Genomic DNA, 22,109 nt, shown 5'->3' on the forward strand with positions numbered 1-22,109 from the left:
CGGTCAAGTCTGATAATTCTGTATCATTCAACATTTTTCTTTTTTACCATACACTTTTGCTAATTACTATATTATTCTATTTTATCATTATAATCTTTTTATAATTGAGTAAAAAATGATATTTTAAGAATTAAGGTTGTATTAATTGAGTAAAAAAAATGATATTTTAAAAAATTTAAAAATATAATTTTCAAATGTAATATATCATTGGGATATTGGAGGATCCATATTCAACCAATTTTTTAATAGGAACTATGATCCGACCCATTTTATGGTCTATTGGTGGTTGGTCTCCAAGATGGATCCATGATCTATTTCAATTCCATCATTATCCTAATGATGCCACGTGTTGCATTCAGCTCTTGCCACTCTAACCATCTGTACTTCTCCAAACTCAAAGACTCAAATCCATCCTCAAAACAAAAGTGAATCCTATGAATCAAATTGTACAAGCTCGATTGCTTTCTTCCTCCAAGGTGAGATTTAAAAAAATTACAAAAAAAATCTCTCGACATGTCTAAAACTCAAACCTTAATCCTTCTTCCTCTTTGATGTCTTCAGGCCTCAGTCATATCCTACTTCAAGGGCCACTTTGGGTCCCATGGACGGTACTCTCTCTCTCCTACTTTTTTTGGGTAGTTTTTTTATGACCCCTGTTGATTTGTTCATTTTTTTTATATTTAGAATTTAATGCTTCCTGATTATAATCTGACCTTAAATTTAGAAGACATGGTTTTGTTTCTTTTATGTGTTTTTTTTTCACTTGTGGAAGATGACCCATTTCGATTTTTAAAATTTTCAGTCAGAATTCTGTGGTTCTTGAATCATCTGAGTTTGTCTTTTTTTTTTTGGGTTGGGTGTGTATTTATTCCTAAGTAACATCCTGATGATGGTTGATGGATTTTTTTTTTTTTTATTATTATTGAAGAAAGAGTATATAATGTAATCTCATAGGTCCCTGTGAATGAGTTCTTGTAGAATGCTATGTGACAGACACATCCCAATTAAACCAAAAGGAAAATTTTACAAGACAACATTAGGACCAGCTATGTTTTATGGAGTAGAGTGTGGGGAAATCTAAAAACAATATGTCCATCGATGAGGATGTTGAGATGGGTTTGTACATGTGTAATGAAGGCTAAATACAACCCTCTTTAGAAGAAATGTGTAAGTTAAAGGCACTAAAAGAACGAGAGGAAGACCAAAAAGAACATGGGTTGTGGTAGTGAGAGCGGATATCAACACATTAGAATTAAGAAGACATGGCTTTAGAAAAAGTTGAACGAGCAAAATTTGTTCATCGGATCCCAAATATTTTGGGATAAGGCTTTGACAATGATGACAAGTTCTTCAAATAATGTTGCTTGGGTATGGAGATCTCATTCACCCTTTTTATCAATAAACATGTTGACTTATGGTATTGGCTATTATTATTCTTGTGAACATCAGTGTGTTGGTTTATGGCCCTAACTTGAGTTTTTTGGGGGTATTCTGTAGCCGGGGGTGTGGGGGCCGGCAGTCCCCATTCGGCCCAAAATTGGCTTTTTTGAGCGTCCATACAACTTCTAAGGGTAATTTTCATAATTAAAAATGCGTGTTTTGCCCTAGGATGCCATATGTATTCCAAGTTCAGAAACCCTAAAAGTTGTATTGTATTTTGGCGATTCTCATCAAGAAAGAATTGTCATCGCCGCCTGTGGATGTAGGCAATTTTGTTGAACCATGTAAATCTCTTGTGTTCTCTAATTTTATCTTCGTAGTTTATCGATCTTGATTGGTCTAAGGGAGCTTTTCCACAATACAGTGGTCTTAGAAAAAAAAAGATACGTATCTATAAATTCCATATTATAGCCTTTAAGTGTAGAGCTAGCATACCATGGGAATCTTAATACTGCTAGGATGATTTGATTTTACTTGAATGTTCTTATGATGTTGCTTCATTTTGACTTCTTTGTTATTACATCACGCGCATTCGTTAGTTCTTTTACTATTGAGATATTTTGTTTCCTTTTATTACTATTTTTCATATTAAGTCTTCTTTTTTCCACCTTTTATATCGCTATTTTATCATGTGAAGATAAGAAGTTGTTCTTATATATAGCTCAAGTTATTGAGTTACTAAGATATTTCAGGGCCATGTGAGAGTATCGTCAAATAGAAACCCATTTTATGGGTTTAGGACTTTCTGTACAGAAAAAGGTGTGTGATAACTTTTCACTTCCTGAAATCTAATGTTCTAGAGCCAACCACCTTTCGAGCATTGTGCCCTCTGATTTCTTTCTAGATTTTATTGAGAGAACGGTACCAATCCAGAATGAGAATTGACAAATCGATAAAGACTAATTATTTAGAAATACATACTTTCAAGTTACCTTGGATATGTGTGATCAATAAACATAACAAACTCAATCTCCCATATCTTGTAATGCTGAAGAGCAATTTAGCTTCCTCAGTGACTTATTTCCCACTTAGTCTAGGAAATTTAAAAATCCAAAGACACCAGATTTTGGCAAGGGCATAGGTATAATGAAAACACTGCATATCGTCTTTACAAAATTATTAGGACGTCTAAGGTACTTATTGGGAAGATCTTACAGACATTTTACTCTCTTCATGCCTGCCATTTAAGAATTTCTTTCTGGGAGACGATTTCGTATGGAATAAAAAAAAAAAAAAACTGATGGGACATCATATGGCACCAAAGTTGCTTTAAACAAAACCATTCTTTATGGTATCTTTTTTCATTTTTACACTAAGGGTATGTTTGATTGCACATGGAAAATAGGGTGGAAAATCAATTTCCATGGAAAATGATATTTTTCAAGTGTTTGATTGCACATGGAAATGGAAATTCATTTTCCACCCCATTCAAAAGATCCACTAAATCATGGATTTCACTTTCCCACCCATATGGGTAGGAAAATGAAATCCACTCATATTTTTCATTCTCAATTCTTCCCTACCACCACTACCACCACCACCACCACCATTACACTAACCTCGCCGTCGTCGTCATCGCCGTCGCCGTCGGCTCCGTCTCCGACCACCTTCTCTCTCTCTCTTTTTCTTTTTCTTCTTCTCCTTCTTCTTCATCCCTCACCTCTTCCGCCACCACCACCACCACCACGTTCTCCCCCCATTTTCCTCGCTTATCTCCGTCGCCGCCGCCACCGTAGTCGTCACCGCCACCGTCGCCGTTGTCGCCGCCAACACCTTCGTCGCCACCGTCACCACATCCTCCCCCCTCCCTTTTCCTCGTCATTTTCTTCTTCCTCTCCCCCTCCTCTCATCTTCTTCCTCCTTCTCCTCTTCTTCTTTTTTCTCATAATTTTCCATGATTTTATCCAAGTGAAATCAAACAATGGAATTTGATTTTCCAACCCTACATATTTTCCACAACTAATTTTCCATGGATTTCAAATTCCATGGAAAGTGACTTTCCATGCAATCAAACATACCCTAAGTTTTTTGTGCTCTTAAGATTTTTTGTTGTTGGTGTAATATTTTTTGGCACCTGGGATGGATGGATGTTGTTGGCTTGTTGTGCTATCATGAGTAGCTATTTCCCTTGACTGAAGGAACCTCCCTCTATTGTGAGTCTGAACTGGAACCTTGTTTTCAACAACAATGGCAATTTAGCTCTAGCAATTGTAAGGGTATGTTACCGGCTTAGGATACAGGATTTGCAGGCACTAGAGGCAACCTCAAGTTGTCATAAAATGGTCCCCATAAATCAGATTATTGAAAGATGTGCTGTTACAGAAACATAGTGTTTGTAAATAATAGAAAATTTTTTCTAGATGTATAGAACATATTCACCATACATTGCTGAAAAAATCTTGGGAAATGTCAATATTCATTAATTAGTAGAAATGAATTATTTTTAGCTAGATATGTTATATATCATCTTATTTTATGTATTTAAGCGTCTTAGCACTTCATACAATAAAGCATGTATAATCGTCCACTTCTAGTAATTTATTGTTACATATTCAGCAAATAAAATATAATAATGCATGACGTAGTGCTTAATAGTTTATTCATTTAAGTATGTGTTCTATATATTAAGGTGTATGTGGTTAATTTATTCTCATTTTCATCTAAAATGTAGTAGTTTTTTGGTTGATAGGATCTCGGATACCTGTGCTAAGGTGTAGCTAACCACGACTAATCTTCATTTCCACTCTCCATGTAGTTGGTTGTTGTGGTTTGATTATTATGTCTATACGTGTGTTTTCAGTTTTGTTTTATCATTTCCTATAGTTTCAATAAAAATTTCTCAACCTTTCCTAGTAAATGAAAATTTCCTCAATATTTCCACGCAAATTTTATACCTCAGTCTAGACAAGGGCAATGAAATATTGAAATCTTAGGTGTCTCTGCTTATTTAATTTCAAATGGTTATCCTTGCATGCAACAAATTCTTTGTAGAAAGATGGATTTGTGTTCTATTGGATTATAAATATGTAAGATAATACTAATATCATGACTTTCAATTGTACTATTTATTTACGTGCCTCTTGACACAATTGAATGAACAGGTTTTGTATATCCAATGCCAAATCTTTGGGGTAAAGTTTTCTAACTAGACGATCTCTTCTTTAATACGTCTTATAATTCAAATGTGACTTTCACAATTATTTGATTAGTTCTATTGCTAGTTGCATACTTTGTTCAAAAGCCACGTCTCAATCAGGAGCCACATCGAATATAATAGAAAAAAGTAGCTGGGGATATATACGTCATAATCCATTAACTCGATCTAATCCCGAAGCCCATTCTCCTTATTATGCATGTTGGAATTGCCAATCAGCATGGTCGTGAACCTTCTCCAATCTCAACTTGCAAGAGTCACCTTTCCACAACTTCTGATTTTTCAAGTCCATATAAACTTGACATCTGCACACTATAGGGAATCCTTCTTCCTTTAATGGAATCTGATTTATTATAAAAAATTTCTTCAATTAGCAGAAAATCCATGCTTACTCAACTTCAAAATTATTATTTCTAGTTTTGTTTTCAACTTATTCGGATCTGTTATTCTTGAATTGCGGTTCTTCTTGCTCTAGTTTCATGATAGTCTGCATACATTCCTACAATCTGACACTTATTGCTGGTAATGTTAGATTTGTCGACCAGGAAATGTGTTCCATGCAGCTCAAAAGATATTCGGCCCATGACCGAACAAGCAGCTAATGAGCTAATTCCCAAGGTTTTCTTTCAACATTGTTGTTTTATGTGATTTTATATCTGTTTCTGTATTTACTAAATGTAATTATTCTGAGTTATGTATCATTTAGGTTCCAGGATGGAACCTATTAAAGGAAGGAGAGACCTTGAAACTGAGCCGATCTTGGAAAGTGAAGAGTTTCACTAAAGGACTCGAGTTCTTTCAGGTGGTTGGAGATATTGCTGAAGCAGAAGGTACTCTTGTCCTTCCCGTTACAATTTTTCTAGTCTTCTACTCAAATTAGACTTCACCAGGCCATCTATGATCTAGGCATGTATGTTAAAAGAAAAAAAAAATGGTTCTAGGTGTGTATGTTGAAAAGCTAACCACTTCTGGCTTCAGTGACATTTATGCTTGTGCTTACGGAAGTTCCTTTATTAATAAGGGGTCTTTAAATTTGTTTTTCAACTAAATTGTAGATTTTCTTTTCTCGTGATTTTAATTCATTTGATCATCTATAATGTGCTGCAAAAGGTTTATTATGTATAATTTCAGGTATTCAGGGTTTAGGGGTAAGCATTGATTCTTGTTTTTTCTTGCTGAGAACTTGATAGTGCTATCTATTTATCGTAAATTCATATTTTGAGGTCGGCATCATAGTAGTTCTATAATCTACTAGATGGTCTATTTTGATGAGAAATAGTGTTCTGCTTTACAATGCAGGTCACCATCCTGACCTTCATCTTGTTGAATGGAACAATGTGAAAATCGAGATATGGACACATTCAGTGGGTAAGCAACATCTGTTATTGATGCATCTTTTTGGGACAAGTGTTGCATGACTAGGATAAATTAAGCAAAACACTTGATTGAAAAATGTTTCAATACTTTGGTTATAAGCAAAAAAAATTTTGTGAAGAAAGGATTGGTCAAGATGACCAAACACAACAACAACAAAAAAAACAAACTAAACAGAAGGCAAATGACAAATCCATTCCCGTGTATCTATGAAGTCTTCAAAGAAGACTCCCCTAAATTCCTTAAATACATTACACTATGAAAAAGAAAGATTGAAATGGTTATTTCTTGGATTGGTTGATCCTTCACATCGAAGACCCGGAGGTTCCTTCCTTTCCAAATCCCCAAACATGCTCCAAATGGTGTTAAGCTCCATAAAATTCTCTTTGATGTCTAGGAGGAGAAACCAAAAGACAACCATGGTTGAAAGAATTCGGAAATGGAAGAAGGAAGGAGGTTTGGAATTGTTTCAATACTATCTTGAACTGGACCCAAAAGCAGTGCAGTTTGAATAGCACATTTGAGTGGTGCTCTTCGTCAATTGAATTGATTGGACCTTCCAAATTGGATGAATGGTTTAGTTAATGTTAGAACCGCGTAGTAGCGTTTCCATGCTGAAATATGTACAGGATCCGCAGATGTCTCAAAAGTAGACGCCTAAAGTTGCCCACCCTATTATAGGGTTCACACGGAGATGAGTCGATTTTGGTGAGGATGATCAAACCATGGGGATCGTCCTCACATAATAATAATGGCTTCCCATATTATATGTAGAATTCAGGTAAACGGTTAAAGAACAGTCCAGAGACACTTGTATAAGCGTAAAAATACTTGGAGGCTAATTTTTGGCGAGGTTTGCCTCTCCATTATAATGTCCCATTCTCAGAGACACTTATCCTTCCTAGTTGAAGGTTGCCAGCTTGCTAAGTAATTGATAGTCCGAGTGTTATACCTACCTGGGTTCAAAACCCGCCTTCACCTACTAATTACTGACCATTAATCTCACTTGCTTAGCAAATGTGAAAAAAAAAAAAGAAATAATAATAATATGGACATTGTGCTGCAACTTTGAGGTCATGGACTTTCCAAGTTCCAACTCATCCACACCAAAAAGGTGTCTATCTCTGAGTGAGACCCTTTCATTGCTGTAGATACTTTTTTTTGTAAGACTAGTCTACCTGGGACCACACGCACTATCCCACCCTGTCACGTGTTACAGCAGGTAGGTAGCCACTTTACGTTGTCATAGATACTTGTATCTTATGTATCCACTTTACTCATGTGTGTGTCTTGTCCATGCATTCATGTGTTTATGCTGCTGCATGCGGGTCTTGCAGGATAAGTGCATCTGTGTCCGTGGGTGGGTGGGTGGGGTGCCAAACTGCAATATTTACTATATCTGATCTTGCCTACACATTTTTGTTGCACAGGAGGCCTCACGGAAAACGACTTCATATTGGCCTCTAAGATCAACACCCTTGATCTGAAACACTTGCTTAGCCGGAAAGCTGCCAACTAGCAACCAGTGTAGCGATTTCAGGATAGGATTTCATCGATATGGAAACCAACCACAATTTCTCTACTCTCAGGAAACCAACTACATGATAGGTTTCATTTCTCTCAACTATAAAAGTCTTAATTGGATTCCTGAATGTGACAATTTTTTTTATTTCAGTGGGTTGATCTATCCATGAATATACTGCTATTATACATATTTGGGATTCTATGTATTTTGTTTGCTTTTGTGTATGGGAAAAGTGTTTCATGTTTGTTTTTTTTTTTTTTTTGCTGAGAAAGTCCATCTTCTTCCGAGCAACTCTCAACAGAGGTAATCAAATTCTCTGGTGATTGCACCCACGTAAAACCATGCCTTGAGATTTGCCAAGATGTCAGTGAATGGTATGTGATGCAAATAATACTGAGAAGCCTACGTGGTTGGGTAAGGAACTAGAGACACGTGGGTAGAGACTGATGTATCAATTGATAAAGACCGACCCAAAGTGAAAAATGGTGGTTCAAATATATTGCTCAACTATTTGTTGGGGTTGCAGTAGCATCAAAACATGATCTAATTTTTCTTTTTTGAATTGTAAAGTTTTTATGGATAGACAGTAGAAAATTTATTAAAAATGTAAATAGGAAAATGGAATGATTAAATTTTCTTCATAGTGAAATTGAGCTCCAATGTTCATACCTCAGGGGATGTATCCTTTTGGTGAATCATGTAAATTCTCGTGTTATGGGTATTGTGTTCTTACTTTTTCTTTGTGTGATTGTTTATCTTCTTTACATTTCCTACTATTAGTTGGGTTTGTTCTTCATTGTAGTTATCAAACAAGGTCTTGGAAGGAGGGCATATAAGGTGTATGGTGAAATATGGGTGTTTGATCAAATTAGTAAGTGAGTTTCACAAAGGTGTTCACACACACAACAAGAACCAGCTGCCAGCTTGCACGAGCTTCCCATCTTCATCTCGATCTCTCGTAGATCTCAATTTCTTTTTGCTCTTATTTGGTGTTAATAAATCTTGTACCTGTTTGCAAAAAGACCAGACAACTAAGGATTGATTATTTCAAGGGTTGGAAGAGAATAAATATGAGAGATGATTAGAACACTGAAATGCTTTCTTTTTCCAGTTTTTCAACTTAGAATTTTTTATTTTTTTTTTAAAAGTGTTTTTCTAGATTCCATGATAGAGAAGTTGAACATAATAATATGTCTCTAAAAATTCTTTTTTGAGAATTTTTTTAGAATATGGCTTAAATATTTCAAGTACCAAGACATTTTACTGTAATTAACACAATGTTGTTACTTGACCAGCAAACCAACTCATCATCATCTTCATGTTCAGATTTTACATTAAATCTTTTACATGCTTTTGGTTTTTCATCATTGAACATTTTTTAACAATAAATATCATCTTCCTATTCTATTCTACCTGTTTTCTCATTAATTGTATTTGTGGAAGGAAAAATTCATTCCTTTGGCATTTTTTCTAAGGATACCCGTGATAATAAATATGGTTTGGAGGATACCTAAGCGCGTTGCTGATGATCTCCCGTATAAGAATTTTTTTTGCTAATGATGGAGATCCCTGTATGTGAAAAATAATTAATATGAACATCGTAAAGTTTGGCAAACTTTCCACTTAAAAGTCATTTTTCACGAATCCACGGATCCATGGTTTGAAGATTAAAGGCTTTGTGCACCATAAAATAAAATGAACGCATATTAATCTGAGAAATACCACATTACCACCTTATTATAAGCTGGGCAAATTTGCCTTAACGGTTCTAAAAATCAATACAACATTCTTCGAGATGACCCAAAAAACAAGTGATCATATAAGATGGGTTACCCCTTTATTTACATTTTATGTCCATATTATTACAGAAAATAATCAGAATCAATCACAATCAAACGGATCAAAAGCTTAATAGACAATCACAGGACACATTTAAACAGTTTAGGGGACAATAATATTCATGAACTTCCTCTTGGCAAATGCCAACCACCATTTATTGGGAGTGCCATTAGGTCTATATGCAACACTCAGTAGTCTCCCACTTGTCTCCTCCCTTATCTGCTTCAGATAATTCCTGAATAACTCTGCATACACACCACACACATTTAATTGTCTAATGATGATTCTGAAAAAGTTTATAAAAAAGAAAAGAAAAAGGAACAAGCTATTTACACCCACTTAAATGTTAAATGTCAATAATGTATAAGTACACAAATACCATCTTGGGTTTTATCATGTTTTACTACCTACACTGACAGAACAAACACAACTTTTCCCTCCTACTGATTTGAAGCATATCAAACCCTACCGAAACATCCATATTGAAAAATCCTATCAAAGTTCAGTCGAATCTATATAACCAACCGATTTTTCGTCAAAGAATCATCAAACGATCATGTTTTGATCCAATTGTGAAGACATTATTCATTAAAATCTGATTTTTGTTTAATCATTATTTGGTATAATTAAGCATTTTGATAGATGGAAGTGAGTTTTTTTTTAAATTTATTTTCATCATCTTTTGTTCTTGGAATTGTTTTTAATCGTTTTACAAATGAGCCATATTAGAAATCGATTTTATGTTTGTTTATCGTTTTGCATTATTATTATTATTATTATTTTCAAAATTTTCAGTATGTTTAGTAAGTCAGGACTGAACTCATTAGTACTATTTCGATAGGTTCATACTGAAAGTATTTTTTCAAATGGGATCCCATGTAAACAACTGTTCAGTATGTACCTACCATATGATAGCGTATTTTTTCAGTATGTTTTTTATCGAATTTATTGTCTTAGATCGGTAGTTACATACTGAACAATTCGTTGCACAAGATCCCATTTGAAAAGTGTTCGATATGTTATTACCGAACTTTTTTGAAAATGTTCGATATGTATTTACCGAAAATTATTGAAAGGTTCGGTAGGTTACTGTTTGTTTAAAATAAATTGGTGGGTGAAACTAACAGACAATTTTTTGCTACATACAATTACAAGTACCCTGTGCCAAAGCTGTAAGTAGGTATAGCGAGAAAAATGTAGGTATCAATGGCCCGCACCAAAAAAAATATCCTTGTGAACAAGCAAAATAAATGGGAATTTTTTTTCTTAAGAAAATGATTGATTCTTCCTAATTATTGTGACATGGATAGTACTATCAACAAAACGGGTTTGGGCCCAACTAGGTCACTACCAATAGTAGGCTCACTCAATCCCGACCCATGAAGGTTTTGATAGAAGTAACTTTACCTGATTCTTTCTGAGATTGGGGAAGAGAGAAAAGGCCCCCAAAAGGAAAGCCTTGCTCCCCAGGTACAGGGACATTCTCAAGGCCCAAGTTAATAATGGCCTTGGTCCCTCCAGCCAACGTTCTGCATCCTTCAAGCCTCTTCAAAGCCACATTGATGTAGAAGGTCAGATATATGAGAAGCTTATCAGCTGAGCTCTTGATATCAAAGTTTCTGAAGAATACATTGGCGCGGAAAAAAGAAATTGCTTCATCAACGATGTCAGTACTATCTGGAACAAACAAATTCCACGTCGTTTGAAATGTAAGTTAAGATATAAATAGATGATGAATGTATAAACCATGAGGAGCTCTCATGAAGGCAAGATGGCATAAAGAATAAACCTTGGTTTGAGACGGGGGCAGGACCCTTTATATGGCTTTTCAAGGGAAGCAGAGGGCACCCACATGCCTTATCAAAACTATCCTCATTAACAAAGCTTGAGTGGTACACCTGCCATTGTAATAATCATGGTTTTATTGGAAGGCGAGCCATAATTACCAGTTACGAGAATTATTAAATCCAACATTTGAAAACAAACTCCAAAGAGTGAAAATTTGAACAGATGATATTGTTGTAATTTTTACTATTATGGGGACAACAAAAACTACTACACAAGAGGCCTAGCTTCGGAGCGTATCAGAATGTTTTGGTATATTGGTTTTTCTCTTGATCGAAACATTACTTCGAGACTAGATTTTTAAACCTTGCTAAGGCTATAAAACATTTAAATTGATCTTTATCAAACAAATCTACGCTAGCAATCTTCAAGGTATTGCATACATATAAGCACCACAATAAGACGTTAATAAACCATTTACCCCAAAAGACCGATTTGATGGGGAATGCGCAATTATGAATATAAGAGGGTCATGGGTCGAACTGGGGCACAATACTTGAGCAAGTGATACCTGGGAACGGAGGCAGATAACACAACACTCAACACTCCCCCTCACTCATAAGGGTGAAAAATTCCTTCGAGGAGATTTGAACCTAGCGTTACCATTTACCCCAAAAGACTGATCTGATGGGGAAGGTGCAACTGTGAATATAAGAGGGGCAGAATATGTGAGCACATGACACCCGGGAGCAGAGGCGGATAACACAACACTCAATATAAGAAGACGAGAAATATAGATTTATGTTAATTGAGGCAGATTTCTAGTATTTTACGATATGGGTATATGTGCAAAAACTTCAAAAATCATTACTTTGCAGGATTCGTCACATTTGAACAGCTCAAAGGGTAGTTTTGTTGGCTATAATTTCTAGGGAGGAAAACAATAACAGTGTTGCAGTCGTTATGAGAAGGAAAGACATTGTTTCCTTAATCAATTCCAATTTTTCATAAAATTCACACGTTTTTAAACGCATTTAAGGGAGAATCGATTGGGGTTGAATGAAATGAAGTTGATTTAACATCTGGATCAACCAAATCATATCGGATACGATCTTAATCATCCAATTGAAATATCTAAAGTACAAAAGTTTGATTTTGCGTACCATTTTTTGATAAATCAATCTCTCACCATGAAAGAATTACGATCTTGACGAAGAACAGAGCCATGAGAGACGAAGAGATCGATGATTATCAGGGTTTTGAGAGAGAAGTTGGAGCAGAGGACGAGATGAAGAATGGACTGGTGAGATCTATCTACTTCCCAATTTTCGTTTCACCTAACTTGGCCTTTATGAGAAGAAATATTTTGACTTACCTCCTTTGAAAAAGAGGTATATTGGATATAAATTCTTGTATTTAAATTATTTTGAGTTACCTCCTTAATATTTTTACTTTCTCCTTTATTTATATATATAGGGTCACGTTCAATGGCTAACTTTTTGGCAAAACATTTTTCAAAACATGAGTTAGAAGTTTTGGAATGGGCTGATTTTTGGTGAGGATGATCTCCTCACCGTAGAGATCATCCTCTCCAAAAATTTTCAACTTGTAAACATGGGTTAGAAGTTTTGGAATGGGCTGATTTTTGGTGAGGATGATCTCCTCACCGTAGAGATCATCCTCACCAAAAATCAGCCCATTCCAAAACTTCTAACTCATGTTTTGAAAAATGTTTTGCCAAAAATTTAGCCATTGAACGCTACCCATATATAATATATATATATATATATATATATATATATATATATATGTATGAGTCCGGTTCAACACCAAACATTTTGGCCAATATTTTAGTCAACTATTTTTGTCCTACATGGGTTCGAAGTTTTAGAATGGGCTGATTTTTGGTAGACTATCTTCTCATTTATTTATTTAATGGAGTTTGTAGAAGTGAAGAGGGGTAAAAGAGAAAAGATGATAAAAGTGGAAGGGTATTCTTGAAAAAAAGAAAAAAAGAAAAATAATATATTTAAAAGGGTGTTAACGCATGCCCTTAGACACACGTTAAAGTGCAATAAATATACTTTGGAAATTAGAATCTAAGGGTATTTTGATAAAAAAAAATAATTTTTCTAATGGTATTTTCGATGTAAAATCCAATTTTCAAAATGTAGTTCTTTCACTTTAACGTAGGATTGTGATAAATCGACCTCGATCACGATTTCATCATTCAATCCACAAAATAATAATAAAAACATGAGAAAATAGGAAAGATAAAGATTTTTTATATGGTTCGACAAACATGCCTCCGTCCACGGGCTCGGGGAGTCGTTTCACTATACATCCCACAGTTACATGACCTCCTCACCTTACTCTCTTCCTCCTTCTTTTTTTATAATGGCCTCCAGACTTTTAAATAGAAAAATCATAAAAAGAATCCTAACCCTAATTATGTTACAATTAATTATGTCACATTTATCCAAATTAATAATTACATAAAAAAGAGAAATAATCATTTTAAATTGAAAATTTTCCTTAATAAGATAGAATTCTTTTCAAATGATATCATGTGTCTGTCTCAGGATGCGTATTGATAGTGCGAATGAACAATTCGGATGAAAGACGATTTCATCCCTCTACAATTGATAATGGATCAGTATTACTCCAATATCGATCTGGTTAGATTAATGAATATGCAAATCGAATTCGATCTGTTTCGTTTCATCCTTATTCCGAAAACGATTTGAATGCATGTCTTATTTTAAAATTGTCAATGTTCAAAAAATTTAAAAAATAATAATAATAATAAAATTTACATTTCAACTACAAAAGTATAGAGGGAAACTAAAAAGACTAAAAACATTTTATCTATATGTATTTATATAAAATTATGAATAAAAAAAGTAAAATATATTCGGATTGAATTTTGTCGAAACATAGATACATCTGTATCGAATCCAAAAATCTGATTTTTCATATTTTTTTGTGGAAGGATTGGTTTGGACATCTAATGAGTACCTTTTGAGTGATGTTTTTTAGGTTTAGGAGGTCACTTACATCACATGATTCATAAGAGAGGGCGTAAGATAAGGATATTGATCCACGAGAGGATTTTAAAGTCCTTTCTTTCCAATCAAATCTCTTAGTTCGATTAATGACTTTTTCAAGCCAAAACTTATACGAGAGAGAAGGAATCATGAAGACCCATCGGAGCTCTTTCAAAGTACAGACAAGACACCTTTCCATCTTTCCCTTGACCACTGCACCAAGCTACACATATTCCATGAAAAGTTGCAAAATTATATACAAGTGCCTTTTAAGGATATGGCTTCTTTTGATAACTATATTTTGGGTGATTTAGATATACTTCTCCACGTTTTGGTGAATATTTGAGAAGCTCCTTGTGACGTGAAACCGATGACAAGTCCCTTTGACCTCAGTCTTCTTTTATAACTAATAAAATGACCTAAATATCCTCATCTTTAGAAGCCAAGGAACAAACCTTGATTTTTCTTCCCCAAACCAACCATCTTTAACCTTTTATGGTAAATTATTTTATTCTTCTTTTTTTATTTATGAATATTGTGGTAAATTATTTTACTCTAAATTCTATCGAGCTCCCAATTCCATCTTGTTTTTTAGTCTTGAAAGTTGAAGTAGATAAAATCTTAAGATTGAAGATGAGGTAAAACATTTTACTCTAAGAGGTAAACCTATGGGTAGTCATTTATGATATTAGCTGGGCCATAACAAGGGAGAGTGAAAATGCAGGTAAGCGAAGGACATAAAATATAACTAAGCTATGACAGTGAGAAAAGAAGGGTGATGGCGTAATTGGTCACAATTGAAGGTCAAAATGACATTTGAGTAGGGGTCAAAAGCCAAGCCTTGTAGTGAAATACGCTTAGTGTGCGGCATACCCATTAAATCCAATTATTTATGCACATATATGATGCTCTAGTAGCAAGCCGAGCCTTGACAATCTCCTCGGGAAGGGTAGGTCAAGTGTTCGAAACCCCACGAAGCAATGAATTCCTCGAAGTCACCCTCCAGGGTCGTTTGATCCTCTACTTTACCAGTTGCACATAGGACTTTCCAAGGGGCAGTGGTGTGACTGGGATCGGTCTCACTAGAACGGTGGGGATATCAAGTGGGTATGGGGGAAAAAAATGATGTTCTAGAGGCTTTTCAAACCTTGTGTTTTGTTTGGATTCTAGAACCCAATACAATTCCTGCCTATAATCCAATTTCAGAGTCCCCATGTTTTTTTTTTTTTTTTTGTTCAAATTACAATAGTTATGCTTCTATAATTAGAATCAGAAACCGGCTAAAATAAAACTGAGGTGGGACTCAATCCTTACTATTTCGACACATGTTTCTTGCACATTTACATTGACTGAAAGTTGTTATGCTACGGTAGAATATATTTCATATTAGAACTGGAGAAAGCCGGTGGTCAGCAAAATGAGATTCTGATTCTAAAATCTGAAATCAGTTTTAGAATCAATTTAGCCAGCCAAACAAGATTCTGAATTCTAGAAATCAATGCAATTAAGAATCTAAAATTAGAATCTAACAATCCAAAACAAATGCCTCAGAATGTTTTTGAATTTGGTGCTTTGGTTCCACATTCTGGTTATTAAACATATTTTGCAAGTTTCTTCATCATAATCATCATTCAATTATATCCAGAGCCATGTCTTTGAAATGGCCCCTTAGATCAACTCCAACATGTTGACTGCATAATTTGCAAGCTTCCAACTTACTAAAGTTGATAATTTATAAAATGGTGGTACATGGCATCTACTCAGAGGAATCATCAAGCAAAAAATTCGACGAATAGCTGGAGAAAACACGACGAAGCATAAGAGGGGCTCAAAGTCAAGCAAGGTAAGTGGATAGTTGAAACATATGGGGTTAGATCACAAAGAAAGCATACATCCAAGATCCAACTAAAAGTAAACTTAACTAAATTGCACTGATGTACAAGGTGAACGATGCGTGTGATTTGGAAACATGTTCTCAAACAGTTTGGGGAGTGGTTCAGAGTGAACACCATTTGCAAGCCGTGCGATTACAGTCCTATGCAAAGAATTTCGGGAACCACTATAAAAACCCATTCCCTACAAACATAACTACTGACACCTTCGAAACCAGGTGAAATTCAGCGACTCTGAAGATATTTGTAGCATGGTTCACATTCAAAATTGTAATCAAAGAAGAAGAGATTTAGGGAAAATGGGTGGTTTGCAAGTTGACTGAAAGGGGTTTCAAAGCTAGAAAAACTTCTCTCCTTGTAATTTGCTTAATTTATCTTAAGAGGCCTATTTTGATTGAAGATATTGGTCTAGATGAAGTTGAATGGTGAAATATGTTTCATGATGGCTACATTACAAAGGACCAAATTAAGCATGAAAGACACTTCAGATAGGTCTTACTTCAGTGGCTACTGCCAAGGGATGATGGATTCATTTAATCTATAATTCTCAGATCTAAGACCAAATTTGTCCCAACCTCTTAAAAATATTATCACCTTGAAAAATCTATGATTTGTAAATAAGGCTTTCAGATTGAAGAACAAGATGGTTATTACTCCAATTTTCAATCAATAATTCAAACTTGGTTTTATCTTTGGAAGGATTGAAGGTTTCTATTTTTGTGGAATTTGTAATAAAATTAGGGTTCTATGGAGGAAAATGTTCTCTTTGAGCATACTGAGAAGAAATGAGCATACTGAGAAGAAATAATTCCAATGCAGAAAACTTCCGCTCCCCAAATAGCAAAAAAAAAAAAAGAAGTTATATTATTCAACAGATTTTGAAAAGTACACAAATGACTATCTCTACCATTGAATTATGGAATTTGCAGCTTAGAAAACTATTTATCTAACCAAACAAACAAAACCCACAAATCAAGATTAAAGAACTAAAGTTACAGACAGCAGATTCAGAGATAGAGAGAGTGGGACCACTACCACCACAAACATCACCATTGAAGAAGAAGATAATCATACCTGATCTCTTATCTCAAATCTCACTTTACTGCAGGTTTCTGCAAAAGGGCAGTCAAATAAACCTCTCCATTCTTCAGCCCACTCGAATCAGTTTTATGTGCCGTTGCCCACTTCACCTTCTTGTAACCCAATTTCCCTATCAATGGCGCGTAAATCTTCTCAAGATCCACTCCTTTACTAAAGAAATGATCCAACCACAAATACCCACCACCTCTCAACACTCTATCAACATCAAAGAACAAGAATTCCATAGCTGGAACTGGGATCCACCGATTAACCGCGTGCCCACATCGAACAAGATCGACGACACCATCAAAGATTGGGAATCTCTGCTGCAAGGGTACATGCAATGGGACAAGCCCTCTCAAGGCAATTGCCTCATTAAACGGGGCACCGAGATTCATGGTCGTGGAAAGAACAGTCACATTGTGGAGTTTCATTTTCGCAGCAAAAGTTCCAGTCCCAGCACCGATATCCAGTCCAAGACGAAGAACAGAGGAAGAAGTTTTGGAAATTTGGAGTAATTGAGGAATTGGGAGGTCAAGATCTGATTTGAAAGTTGAGAATTTGGTTGATTCGAGCTTCATATCGAAACCCAGATTTTCGTTGAATCTATTGAGGCATTGGAAGCTTTTGCAGGAATAAGGAGACCAAAGAAGAGCAGAGTCAGGGAGGGAAGAAGGAAATGGGTTTGAGGGGAGAGAAGAGATGGGTTTTGGTGGGGTTGGAGAGAAGCAGCGACGACGGGGGAGAGGATGGCAGCCTCGTAGAATTAGGGATTCGGAGAGGTCGAGATCGAGGGGGCAGAGAGAGAAAGGGGTGTAGTTCATGTAGCGGTGGAGGAGGTCTGGGTGGTCTCTGCAAGCTGAGGCGATTGGGGAGATGTGAGAGTAGAGGAGGAGATCTGAAGGGATTGTGGGTTTTGTAGTGGAAGGGTTGGTGGTGGTGGAGGTGGTGGAGCGGAGGTGAGTGAGGTGGTTGATGGTGGCGCGAATGGTGTTGAGTTGGTGAAGGAGATGGTCTGGGACTGGTGGAGGAGGAGAGGGTTTGGTTTGGAGAGAGGAAGAGAGATGGTAGAGAGAGAGGATGTTGGTTGCAACCATGGCTAGAAGAAGAAGGAGATTAAGTCCCAATCCCAAACCCATCTCTCTATCTCTCTTCTTCTGATTTTGATTCTTTGTTTTTTTTTTTTTTTGGTTCTCGTGTTTGTTAAGGTTATTTGATGTTGTTGAAGTAGAGGAGTGAGGAGTGGGGAGTTTTTGGAGCAGCTTGTGATGTGAGGGTGAGTGGAATTTGGATAGTGTTGGACTTGAGGGGTGTTTTGGTCTAGAGTGTGGACTTGCTAGTAAATTAAGACAAACTGGTCTCTTGTTTTCTTGTGAGGTAATTAAGATTTTAAGGCCAAGGTTACTTACCCTTTAAAGTAGGAGTTTTTAAATCAACAAAATTTACAACTATAACTTATATTTTACTACGTTTATATATAAAAAATTGCCAAATTCTTGAGGTTTTTGATGGGTTTTACTGATATCAAGTTTGGATTTTTTTTGAGTCTTTGATGACCCGTTAGAATTTGGTGTGTCATTCTATTTTCAACTCGAAACCGGCTTCGTTGGTGGTTGAGGTCAACCGAACTGTTTCTCTCTAATGTGTGGTAGAGCCATGGGATTGGTCTTGGGCTATCTTGTGGGTTTTAGCCCACTTTACCAACCGGTTGTATGGGCTTAACTACTCTTGCCCATCACCCAAAATAAAAAGAGAAAATTACTTAAAGGATCTTAATGAACGGAATTTTTTCTAATTAGTCCTTAAATTTTAGAGCCTCTCTTAATAGTTTATTTAGTAAAAAAATTATTTCTAATTAGTTCCTAAATCCGACTTCCCACATTTCTCACAATTGAATGGCCTAATCATTCGAAGTCACCGTTTTCATAAAATAAAAAAAATATAGGTTTTTGGCATCTCAATCGAGTTTTAGAGACCATTTCATTAGAAATGATTTAAGAAGGAAGAAGAAGTCATTTTCAAAGGTTTTTTCATATATTTTGAAGACGTAATAGTACTCTTTTTGTTCTTCCCAATTTATATAGTTTCTATATTAGTGCGCTGTACTCGAATTTTTTTTTAACCATCCATTTAATCAATTTTTATTTTTATTTTGGGGGTGGGGGGTAATCTGTTTTGTAATCAAATATTAAATTCGACATAAACACTAAAAGTTTGCACATAACCCTAAGGCCTTTTCTTGTTAGTAGGGCTATGGACGGATATTAATCAGATTAATTATAGGAATATCTGAATTCGAATTTGACAAAATATTGAATCCAAAATCCGAAGGAAACTCTACATTAATGATTGAATTCAAATTCAATTATTTTAATAGATACCTGATAATATCTTCGAACATAAAATTTTATCTGAATTTGAATCCAATATTTGAAATTTGAATAACTTTTTTGTTATTCCAATTGAATGGGATAACCGATTATCCATTAACAATCCTTTTGGCAAACCGTGTAAGTTATAATAGCTCTCAACAAACAGCATGCATCAAAGAATGGCAGTTAACAAGGATACTTAACAAACCTTTGTTGGATTCTCTCTCTCTCTCTCTGGGATTGACTTGTAGTTGAACTCTCTTTAGATTGATTTTTTTTTTTCAATTTTGCTTCTTAATCAAGAAAACATCACAAGAACCTATTTCATTCACCATGGATGAGCTTCTTCTCTCCAAGACTGAACATAGCATACCATCTCTAAAGAAAGACTTCACATCTTCTAGTTTCCTTGACCTTGGTCACTCTTGGTGTAAATCCATAGATCATCTCATTGGCTCTGAATCAATTATCCCCGTTGTCTCTCCATCATTCGCTAGCTCTTCCTCGTATGTCAATCTCATAGCCAATTTGAACAAGAAAAGAAAACTTATGTGTAGATCCCAGTCTGCTCCTTCTGTCTTCACCGAAATGAGAGAAGCCTCTTTAGGTTCAATCAACAGGGGTCCAAACTTAAGATCAATTCCTTCATTGGTGTTGTTCGACAAGCCTTCATTGGTGTCATCTTGTATATAGTGATCGGTGTAGTCGTTTACGTTTATGAGAAGTGGTAGCTTCAAGAGTCAAGCTACATTTAGACTAGTTGATGCCTTGTACTTCTCTGTAGTGAGCCTTTGCACTATAGGGTATGGTGACATTGTGCCCGACACGACCTTTACCAAGCTGTTTATGTGTGGGTTCATACTAGTATGGTTTGGATTCATCGATATCTTGCTTAATGGATTGGTAACTTAAGTGCTCGAGAGACAGGAATCAGTGTTGTTAAGTATGGTGGATGAGAATCGGTTCAATACTATGTTGAAAACTTACATGAGACACAAAGAAGGGAAGAATGAGGATTTGGATTAAGGTAGGCTTGGCCTTAGCAGTTGTAGTTGGTTGTATTGCTATAGGGACGATAATGGTGCACGTTCTCGAGAAATTGAACTAGACTGATAGCTTTTACTTATCGGTCAACTCTGTGTGACCACAGTAGGCTACGAAGACTACGGCTTCTAGACAGTAGAGGGTAGGTGTTTCGCAATTATATGGCTATTAGTAAGCACATGTGCTGTTGCAAGGGCTTTTCTGTACCTTACTGAGCTGAGGACCAATAAGAGAAATCGAATGATAGTGAAATGGGTTCTGCAGAAGATCACCCTAGGTGATCTGGTGGCAGCTGACCTTGACAACGATGGTTCGATAAGGTATGCACCCATCCCATTTCGTCGTTCACCTCTATCTCGAGCCTTAACTTTAATCAAGGACACAACTTGTATTCTTTTTTTGGCTTCATGTCCTATAGTTTCTCAGTCTTGGGTTCATGTCTAGTTCCTTTTCTATTTGTAGTAAATCTGAGTTTGTTATATACAAGCTGAAGGAGATGGGGAAAGATAGCAGACAGAGACATTTTGCAGATCTGCAACCAGTTTGATATATTAGACACTGGAAATGGTGGAAAGATAACCCTTGCTGACCTCATGGAAAATCAAAGAAGTTGAACCATCATGATCTCACTTAGGAGATAAACTCAGATTAGAATGTATAGCAGAAAGGTAAACCAAGACCCAAATTATTATTCGCAGAGGGCCAATTCATAGATTCAAAACGAGATTAGAGTGGGAGCATCATCAAAAATTAGAAAATGAACTATTTTATGACCGAAAGTAAGAGCATGAACGGGAAGGATCGACTCCATCAAACTAATTGCATCTCTTGGATATTATGTACTGCAAAAACACATTGAATGGGTATGTTCGTACCTGACATATGGTCTCCTTGTCTGGATGGTCTTGATTGATGGGCATCATGTTGAATGAGGGTAGAGATGGATTACTCAAGTATGTTTTTAATATATAAGTTACATGTTTGTAGATATTCATCAACAAATATCTGTAAGAAATATAAAATGGTAGACTCAGTAATTCATGTTTATATTACTATGCTCATCTTTTTTTTCTTATTCAGTGTAAGAGGTTAGTTCTAACCCCTCTAAACATGTTTGATGTATATGTACAACTGCACATAAAACAGTTGTTTTAGTCCAAAATATGCTTTTCTTCTTCTATTTATAGGTCAGGTTAATGGTTTTGAGGGTGAAGCTGGGTTTTGAACCTAGGTCTCTGGCATCAACACCAAAAAAAAAAAAAAAAAGCCTGATTCCGAATCTGATCCTTATTGTCTTGGTCTGAGACCGACCTAATCACAACCTTATAGAAAACAATTGGAGTTTGTTGTACAAGTCACAAATATTGAAGAAAAAAATAAATAAATCATAAGCTCAAGACCTGATGCAGGTGAAAAGGAGTAAAAATATAAAGACATCATGGAATAAGCATCATTCTACTGCAAGAAAGAGCAACCCAATACTGGAAAAAAGATAAAGAAAAAGGAATAGCAATGATTAAATTCTTTAATTAACTATGATAGCTTTTACCAACCCAA

At 35.7% G+C, this 22,109-nt stretch overlaps 3 protein-coding genes and 1 pseudogene across 10 annotated transcripts; 2 read left to right on the forward strand and 2 right to left on the reverse strand.

The window, feature by feature from the left end:
• Nucleotides 1–339: 339 nt before the first annotated feature.
• LOC147392397 (pterin-4-alpha-carbinolamine dehydratase 2, mitochondrial-like) lies at nt 340–8,588 on the forward strand. 7 transcript variants are annotated; one of them, XR_015182667.1, is made up of 8 exons: nt 361–476; nt 562–608; nt 4,542–4,571; nt 5,127–5,212; nt 5,301–5,424; nt 5,894–5,962; nt 7,399–7,576; nt 8,296–8,588. XR_015182667.1 is itself a non-coding variant. In XM_086458008.1 (7 exons), exons 2-7 carry the CDS (start codon nt 602–604, stop codon nt 8,370–8,372), a joined length of 393 nt encoding a protein of 130 aa, XP_086314134.1. In that variant the 5' UTR covers nt 343–476; nt 562–601; the 3' UTR covers nt 8,373–8,588. The 7 variants fall into 7 exon arrangements, 5 of the variants coding, with proteins under 5 accessions (XP_086314136.1, XP_086314134.1, XP_086314132.1 ...); XR_015182668.1 differs by lacking the exon at nt 8,296–8,588 and adding an exon at nt 7,766–8,227; XM_086458008.1 differs by lacking the exon at nt 7,399–7,576 and having other exon boundaries at nt 343–476.
• Nucleotides 8,589–9,205: 617 nt separating this feature from the next.
• ARPC3 (actin-related protein C3) lies at nt 9,206–12,454 on the reverse strand. Its single transcript, XM_086458005.1, has 4 exons — nt 12,281–12,454; nt 11,122–11,230; nt 10,740–11,009; nt 9,206–9,577 (listed from the first exon to the last, which is right to left on the reverse strand). The coding sequence occupies exons 1-4, from the start codon at nt 12,281–12,283 to the stop codon at nt 9,435–9,437; spliced, it is 525 nt and encodes a 174-aa protein (XP_086314131.1). The 5' UTR covers nt 12,284–12,454; the 3' UTR covers nt 9,206–9,434.
• A 4,449-nt stretch (nt 12,455–16,903) lies between these two features.
• Nucleotides 16,904–18,388, reverse strand: LOC147392399 (S-adenosyl-L-methionine-dependent methyltransferases superfamily protein). Its single transcript, XM_086459991.1, has one exon. It carries the CDS (start codon nt 18,273–18,275, stop codon nt 17,151–17,153), a length of 1,125 nt encoding a protein of 374 aa, XP_086316117.1. The 5' UTR covers nt 18,276–18,388; the 3' UTR covers nt 16,904–17,150.
• Nucleotides 18,389–19,785: 1,397 nt separating this feature from the next.
• Nucleotides 19,786–21,599, forward strand: LOC147392400 (two-pore potassium channel 3-like; annotated as a pseudogene). The gene is made up of 2 exons (XR_015182871.1): nt 19,786–20,872; nt 21,015–21,599. The product of XR_015182871.1 is annotated as a two-pore potassium channel 3-like (transcript).
• Nucleotides 21,600–22,109: the final 510 nt, after the last annotated feature.

Source organism: Akebia trifoliata, chromosome 11 (genome assembly GCF_017979445.1).
Source record: "Akebia trifoliata isolate Shusen 1 chromosome 11, ASM1797944v1, whole genome shotgun sequence".
Taxonomy (NCBI): domain Eukaryota; kingdom Viridiplantae; phylum Streptophyta; class Magnoliopsida; order Ranunculales; family Lardizabalaceae; genus Akebia; species Akebia trifoliata.

Coding starts and splice junctions, on each gene's coding strand:
- ARPC3 (XM_086458005.1), bottom strand. Junction 11,010..11,121: donor TGCCCCCGTCTCAAACCAAG/GTTTATTCTTTA, acceptor TGTTTGTTCCAG/ATAGTACTGACATCGTTGAT. Junction 9,578..10,739: donor CCAATCTCAGAAAGAATCAG/GTAAAGTTACTT, acceptor GTGTGTATGCAG/AGTTATTCAGGAATTATCTG.
- LOC147392399 (XM_086459991.1), bottom strand. CDS start 18,275: ATGGGTTTGGGATTGGGACTTAATCTCCTTCTTCTTCTAGCCATGGTT.
- LOC147392397 (XM_086458006.1), top strand. Junction 5,213..5,300: donor CTAATGAGCTAATTCCCAAG/GTTTTCTTTCAA, acceptor TGTATCATTTAG/GTTCCAGGATGGAACCTATT. Junction 5,963..7,398: donor GATATGGACACATTCAGTGG/GTAAGCAACATC, acceptor TTTGTTGCACAG/GAGGCCTCACGGAAAACGAC.